At 28.4% G+C, this 8,096-nt stretch overlaps 1 protein-coding gene across 1 annotated transcript in view; it reads left to right on the forward strand.

Moving 5' to 3' along the window:
* Positions 1–3,326: 3,326 nt before the first annotated feature.
* LOC111624233 (structural maintenance of chromosomes protein 6-like) overlaps positions 3,327–8,096 on the forward strand; it is a gene marked incomplete at its 5' end in the record, with an annotated part of 59,205 nt that continues 54,435 nt past the window's right edge. The window contains one exon of the mRNA XM_023367049.1: positions 3,327–3,520. Coding sequence (XP_023222817.1) covers positions 3,327–3,520 — 194 coding nt within the window. The remainder of the gene's footprint in view (positions 3,521–8,096) is intronic.

The raw sequence follows: 8,096 nt of genomic DNA on the forward strand, positions 1-8,096 counted from the left end.
TACATAAAATCATGAAGCTACTGAAGAGGACACAAATATTTCTTGCGAAATTTATGAATAGTGCAACTTTTAAAACGTTGGGGGTGGCGAAACACCCCACTGCACTACCCCAGGGTTAAATTGTCCTTTCAATTTATATTTTTGGTCACTGTAGGACACTGTATTTTTATTTTGACTATTAAGAGAAACAACAAATTTTCAACTTACAAAAAAGTTAAATTTGTGTAATTGTTTTGTTTATGAAATGTTTAAAAAATTGACTAATAACTTTTGAAATCAAAAGAATGAAGCAAGTAATATTTATGGCTGTCTGATCTTGTATAATAAAAAATAAAACTTATATTAAGAAATTTATCATAAAGTATAAGAGAATTTATTTATTGAAAGTTTTTGTTAAATTTTATTTAATTGTATTTAATATTTAAAAATTTTCCTTATTTTAAGCAGAGAAAATGAAATTAAGCCAAAAAAAATTGTTACATTGAAGATTATTTACACATTTGCAAACTATATCCTTTTAACTTTTAGTGTATTTCTATAGACTGATTGTTCTTAACTTTCCACAAATTGTTGTTTATGTACATGTTTTGAGAACATAATTCATTCATAAATCATAATTTGCATTGTGAGACTTTTCTAAACATGAAATTGTAGTTGCTCCTAATTAGAAATATGTATTTTTTGTGTGTTTTTACTGTCACAACCAAGTGCATAGACAGACAACAGGCATTTCCGACATCAACTTTTATTCTGGAATATCTTGTTGGCCGAGACAAAGAAAGTTTATCCGACATCGATGTAGTTACAAGTCGAGTGAAAGGAACTATGTTGTATGCCAGAATTTGGTTTAAAATATTTCTATTCAAAAATTGGATGTAATATTACATGATCACCGACAGAAGAGGGGCTTATGCCCAAAATGCATCTTGGCCAACAAGATATTCCCAAATAAAGTTGATGTCAGAAATGCCTTTCGGATACTACAATTTTAAGACATGTTAAAGATATGGCTAATTTTTGTGAAAATGAGCTCTTAAGATGTTTGCAAGCTTCTGAACATGGATTTATTATTCAACTTGACTAAACTACAGGTATAGCTGGATTAGCGATCTAGCTCGTTATTGTGAGATACATGCATGGAATGGCTGCTCAAGAAGATATGCTAATTTGCAAAAGTCTGCCAACCAGAACAACTGTGGAAGAAATTTTTAATTTGATAGATTCATATTACATATGGACAGAGCCAAGGCAATGCTTGGTAAATTGAATGGCATAGTTGCATGCATGAAACAAAAAAATCCTCACATGAGAAGTACTCATTGTTGTCTTCATTGACAAACTTTTGCAGTGAAGAAAATGCCAGAAGAGCTAAAAGACATACTTAATGATTGTGTTAAAATTATAAATTTTATCAAATCAAGGCCATTAAATTCAAGAGTTTTCAATTTATTGTGTGAAAGTATGGGAAGTTTACATAAAACACTACTGTTGCACACAGACATCCGTTTGTTATCTCATGGAAAAGTGTTAGCAAGATTTTGTGAATTAAAAGATGAAATAAAAAATTTCTTATCCGAACATGCACCTCAATTAGCTCAAAAATTAAATGATGCAGTCTGTATTCAGAAAATGGTATATTTAACAGATATTTTTACCTATTTAAATGAGCTTAACATATCACTCCAAGGAACAAATGTCAATATTTTCAAGGTACAAAATAAAATTGATGCTACTCTTTTAAAATTGAAATTTTGGGCAGATTGCATTTTGAAAGAAAATATTGAATGCTTTCCTAATTTGCACAATATTTTAGTAGACAGTAACGCTAATCTCGATAAAAATGTAAAAATAAATTTGGATAATTTCCCCAGCAAAAAACATTTCGTGAATGTTTTCCTGTTCAAAAAGAAAAAAATTATCTTGAATTCAAAACGCTTTTCAAGACTGTGACACCTCCGAACTCCCAATAAAAGAAAGAGAACAACAAATTGATATATCGACCGACATTCAATTGAAACTAAAATTTAATCAAATTGATATTATGCATTTTTGGATTGACATTAGGAATGAATATCCTGAAATTGCCAAAAGAGCTGTGAAACATCTAATGTCATTTGTATCAACCTATGTATGCAAAAACTCTCTCTCTTTGTATGCTGCCACAAAAACAAACTACAAAAACAGATTGGATGCTGAAGATGACATTAGGTTGCAGATTTCAACAATTATTCCTGATGTAAAAATGCTTTGCGATAAAAAACAAGCGCAGTCAAGTCATTAAAAGAATTTTCTTTTTATTCATTTGTTATAATATAAAATATTGTTCCTTTTGTTAATTATTCATAAAATGTATTCTAGAAAATAAATAAAATAAAACCTGATTTGCCACCTCACTATTCATTGTCTTATTAAGATGTTTGTATTAAGATTAAATAAAGATACAAGAATAATTTTGCAAATTAGAGTACAAAAAACCTTTGATAAACTATTTTATATGATACTTAAACATGAGATTCCTTCAAGAAAACCATGAGCTCGAAGGGTTCCTAAAAGTGTAAAAGGTTGAAGACCCCTGCAATAGAGGATGTGGGGCGATTAAAGATGAATGTATTTGAAGCCATTGACCATTATCCAGAGCGCATCAGAAAAGCATGCAGAGTGGCTTCAAGCATGCCAACTTCTCAAGCAAGTGTTGAGTGTATACAGTATTTTCTGGATTAAGATTCATTTTAAGTGATAATAGGCAGTCAATGAAGAACAATTTGCTGTCTGCCATTTTATTTATGAAAATCAATGAATAAATTTTAGGTTGTATGTTAATTTTTTTAATAATATATAAATTTGTTGTAAATAAACAAGCGTTTTTTGTGTGTACTTATATATCAAAGAAAAAATTAATGTATTTCCTATAAGAATATTTTAACCAGAACTGGAGCAAAGACTTTGATGCTGGAGTGGAGCAACTCAAAAAAAAATGGTCGCTCCAAAGCCCTGATTAAAAACACTTAAGATCAGGAATGAAGACAAAGGAACATTCTAGTAATTCTTTTCACCTGTATGTCCTTATTCTTATAAATTTTTCTGTATAAAATTGCTTGAACTTATAATATAATAAGAGAGCACTATTAATATGTAAAGTTCTAAGCTGTCAAAGTGTTGTTCTAGAAAATGAAAGTAAATAAAAGATAATTGTTTTGAAGAATAAATTTTATTGAGTTTTTTTCACTTCAGATTCTTAATTGTAATTCTTAAATGTATATTACGTAAAAACAGCTTAACGAAATAAGTAAGTTTATTCTTTTAATTATTTAATTATTTTTTTTTAGCGTGGTATAGAGTCCATATTACTCATTGAAGACAACAGAGAAGCTAGAAATGTCATGTTGGATAATGTACCTCGTAACTGTCATGAAACATTTACGATTGTGGGAGACCAGTTATATGCATCTCCTTTTCGATATTATTCTAACTCTAAAAAGACTGCAGATTACCTGCAAGGAAGTGTTGAAGATAAAATTAGGTATGTAAAAATTATATTTTTTTTAACTTGCTTAAGTTTCCTATTACCATGCTAAATAAGTATTAGAAAAAAGTATAAATAAGAACTTTATTATTAAACAATGAAATTTTATTTATCAGTTAGTAACTTTGAGAAGTTAACTAATAAGTCTGTATTTGAGTGAAAACTTTAAATGAATATTGATTTTTATAATTTTATAAATAAAATTATAAAAATTAAGCCTTTCTAAACATCTTAAAAACAAACACCTTGTATGAAGACATATTTCTGTTAATGTGTGATTTAACAGATGACAGGAATGTTGCTTAGCAGAAAAGAATTTGGAGAAATAAGTTTACATATGATGGATTTTATTTCATTATTGAACTAGCTGTCTTTTTTCAAATATAGTTTATATTACATGTAGTTTGTATTATTTAGAAGTTTTGCTATGCATTTCATTACCATTCTTGCTTAGATTGCATAAAGTAGTTTCATTTTCTGATTTAAAATATTGAAAATAAAGTTCATTGTGAATATCTTTATTTTAAAAACAAAAGTATGACTTATTTTGGTATCCACTAAAGAGTGGTTTATAGATGAATAAACAAATTTGTTATGTCATTCTAATCCAACATTCACCACAGATCAAGAACCATCTAGAAGACAATTTTAATTGACAGAGTATTCATTTATATGCATTTTGGATCAGAGTTTTCATCAATCCCTCTTCAGTCTACAGATGATAAAAAAAAAACTATTTTGTAATTTACACTTGTTAAAACATGTAAAATTTAAAAAAGAACTTATACAAATATAATTTGCAACAGAATTAATTTTTCTCAATACATTCACTTTGCATCAATCACAGTAACAATCATCCCACATTGCATAACATTGTACTTTTATTCCTATATACGACATCATTCCAGATGTCATCTACTGACATTCCATTATTCACATTAATTATCATTATTTTTAATTGCAACTTGTTCTTTAAATTTCTGTAAATATACATCATATTCTAAAAATAAAATATTAATATTACCATTACTAATGTATATATGTATATAGTAAAAACTGCTTAGGCAACCATCTGCATTTGATGGACACCTGTCAAAATGGGCAAAAATTTCTGGCACAGAATAGTTTATACATAGAGCCTTCGTATAAGTAAGTTACCTGTATTAAATGATCACCTGTGTAACGCGATTGCAGACATTGATTTTTGGTCAGAAACAACTTATAACAACTGTAATGAGCAACCACTTCTGTGAATATATTAGTCTAAACTTCTTGTTCGAACCCACTCGGGCACTTCTCCCACTCTTGAAGTTAGGTGCAGGTGTTAATGAATTAGTCTAGCTGCAAAGGAAATTCATTTTAGTTTTCAATAGGATGACTATCACGCCAAATTAATGTATAATAATAATAAAAATAAAGACACTGCGTTCAGCTTTACATGCATTCGTTTTTTTATCGCAAGCACTTTCGACGAACCTATAGTCATCGTCCTCAGGCGAATACAAATATTTTCCAAAAAAATTAAACAGAAATAATCTGATGTAGAATAGAACGCATAAAATATAAGTTGAAACTTTGTTTTAATGGCTTTGACAAAGTTTCAACTTATATTTTATGCGTTCTATTCTACATCAGATTATTTCTGTTTAATTTTTTTGGAAAATATTTGTATTCGCCTGAGGACGATGACTATAGGTTCGTCGAAAGTGCTTGCGATAAAAAAACGAATGCATGTAAAGCTGAACGCAGTGTCTTTATTTTTATTATTATTATACATTAATTTGGCGTGATAGTCATCCTATTGAAAACTAAAATTAATTTCCTTTGCAGCTAGACTAATTCATTAACACCTGCACCTAACTTCAAGAGTGGGAGAAGTGCCCGAGTGGGTTCGAACAAGAAGTTTAGACTAATATATTCACAGAAGTGGTTGCTCATTACAGTTGTTATAAGTTGTTTCTGACCAAAAATCAATGTCTGCAATCGCGTTACACAGGTGATCATTTAATACAGGTAACTTACTTATACGAAGGCTCTATGTATAAACTATTCTGTGCCAGAAATTTTTGCCCATTTTGACAGGTGTCCATCAAATGCAGATGGTTGCCTAAGCAGTTTTTACTATATACATATATACATTAGTAATGGTAATATTAATATTTTATTTTTAGAATATGATGTATATTTACAGAAATTTAAAGAACAAGTTGCAATTAAAAATAATGATAATTAATGTGAATAATGGAATGTCAGTAGATGACATCTGGAATGATGTCGTATATAGGAATAAAAGTACAATGTTATGCAATGTGGGATGATTGTTACTGTGATTGATGCAAAGTGAATGTATTGAGAAAAATTAATTCTGTTGCAAATTATATTTGTATAAGTTCTTTTTTAAATTTTACATGTTTTAACAAGTGTAAATTACAAAATAGTTTTTTTTTTATCATCTGTAGACTGAAGAGGGATTGATGAAAACTCTGATCCAAAATGCATATAAATGAATACTCTGTCAATTAAAATTGTCTTCTAGATGGTTCTTGATCTGTGGTGAATGTTGGATTAGAATGACATAACAAATTTGTTTATTCATCTATAAACCACTCTTTAGTGGATACCAAAATAAGTCATACTTTTGTTTTTAAAATAAAGATATTCACAATGAACTTTATTTTCAATATTTTAAATCAGAAAATGAAACTACTTTATGCAATCTAAGCAAGAATGGTAATGAAATGCATAGCAAAACTTCTAAATAATACAAACTACATGTAATATAAACTATATTTGAAAAAAGACAGCTAGTTCAATAATGAAATAAAATCCATCATATGTAAACTTATTTCTCCAAATTCTTTTCTGCTAAGCAACATTCCTGTCATCTGTTAAATCACACATTAACAGAAATATGTCTTCATACAAGGTGTTTGTTTTTAAGATGTTTAGAAAGGCTTAATTTTTATAATTTTATTTATAAAATTATAAAAATCAATATTCATTTAAAGTTTTCACTCAAATACAGACTTATTAGTTAACTTCTCAAAGTTACTAACTGATAAATAAAATTTCATTGTTTAATAATAAAGTTCTTATTTATACTTTTTTCTAATACTTATTTAGCATGGTAATAGGAAACTTAAGCAAGTTAAAAAAAATATAATTTTTACATACCTAATTTTATCTTCAACACTTCCTTGCAGGTAATCTGCAGTCTTTTTAGAGTTAGAATAATATCGAAAAGGAGATGCATATAACTGGTCTCCCACAATCGTAAATGTTTCATGACAGTTACGAGGTACATTATCCAACATGACATTTCTAGCTTCTCTGTTGTCTTCAATGAGTAATATGGACTCTATACCACGCTAAAAAAAAATAATTAAATAATTAAAAGAATAAACTTACTTATTTCGTTAAGCTGTTTTTACGTAATATACATTTAAGAATTACAATTAAGAATCTGAAGTGAAAAAAACTCAATAAAATTTATTCTTCAAAACAATTATCTTTTATTTACTTTCATTTTCTAGAACAACACTTTGACAGCTTAGAACTTTACATATTAATAGTGCTCTCTTATTATATTATAAGTTCAAGCAATTTTATACAGAAAAATTTATAAGAATAAGGACATACAGGTGAAAAGAATTACTAGAATGTTCCTTTGTCTTCATTCCTGATCTTAAGTGTTTTTAATCAGGGCTTTGGAGCGACCATTTTTTTTTGAGTTGCTCCACTCCAGCATCAAAGTCTTTGCTCCAGTTCTGGTTAAAATATTCTTATAGGAAATACATTAATTTTTTCTTTGATATATAAGTACACACAAAAAACGCTTGTTTATTTACAACAAATTTATATATTATTAAAAAAATTAACATACAACCTAAAATTTATTCATTGATTTTCATAAATAAAATGGCAGACAGCAAATTGTTCTTCATTGACTGCCTATTATCACTTAAAATGAATCTTAATCCAGAAAATACTGTATACACTCAACACTTGCTTGAGAAGTTGGCATGCTTGAAGCCACTCTGCATGCTTTTCTGATGCGCTCTGGATAATGGTCAATGGCTTCAAATACATTCATCTTTAATCGCCCCACATCCTCTATTGCAGGGGTCTTCAACCTTTTACACTTTTAGGAACCCTTCGAGCTCATGGTTTTCTTGAAGGAATCTCATGTTTAAGTATCATATAAAATAGTTTATCAAAGGTTTTTTGTACTCTAATTTGCAAAATTATTCTTGTATCTTTATTTAATCTTAATACAAACATCTTAATAAGACAATGAATAGTGAGGTGGCAAATCAGGTTTTATTTTATTTATTTTCTAGAATACATTTTATGAATAATTAACAAAAGGAACAATATTTTATATTATAACAAATTAACAAAAAGAAAATTCTTTTAATGACTCGACTTCTTTTAATTCTTTTAATGACTGTGCTTGTTTTTTTATTGCAAAGCATTTTTACATTGGGAATAAATGTTGACATCTGCAACCTAATGTCATCTTCAGCATCCAATCTGTTTCTGTATTTTGTTTTTGTGGCAGCATACAAAGAGA

This window comes from Centruroides sculpturatus, unplaced genomic scaffold, assembly GCF_000671375.1.
Source record: "Centruroides sculpturatus isolate CEXI.00-Female unplaced genomic scaffold, Cexi_2.0 scaffold61, whole genome shotgun sequence".
NCBI lineage: Eukaryota > Metazoa > Arthropoda > Arachnida > Scorpiones > Buthidae > Centruroides > Centruroides sculpturatus.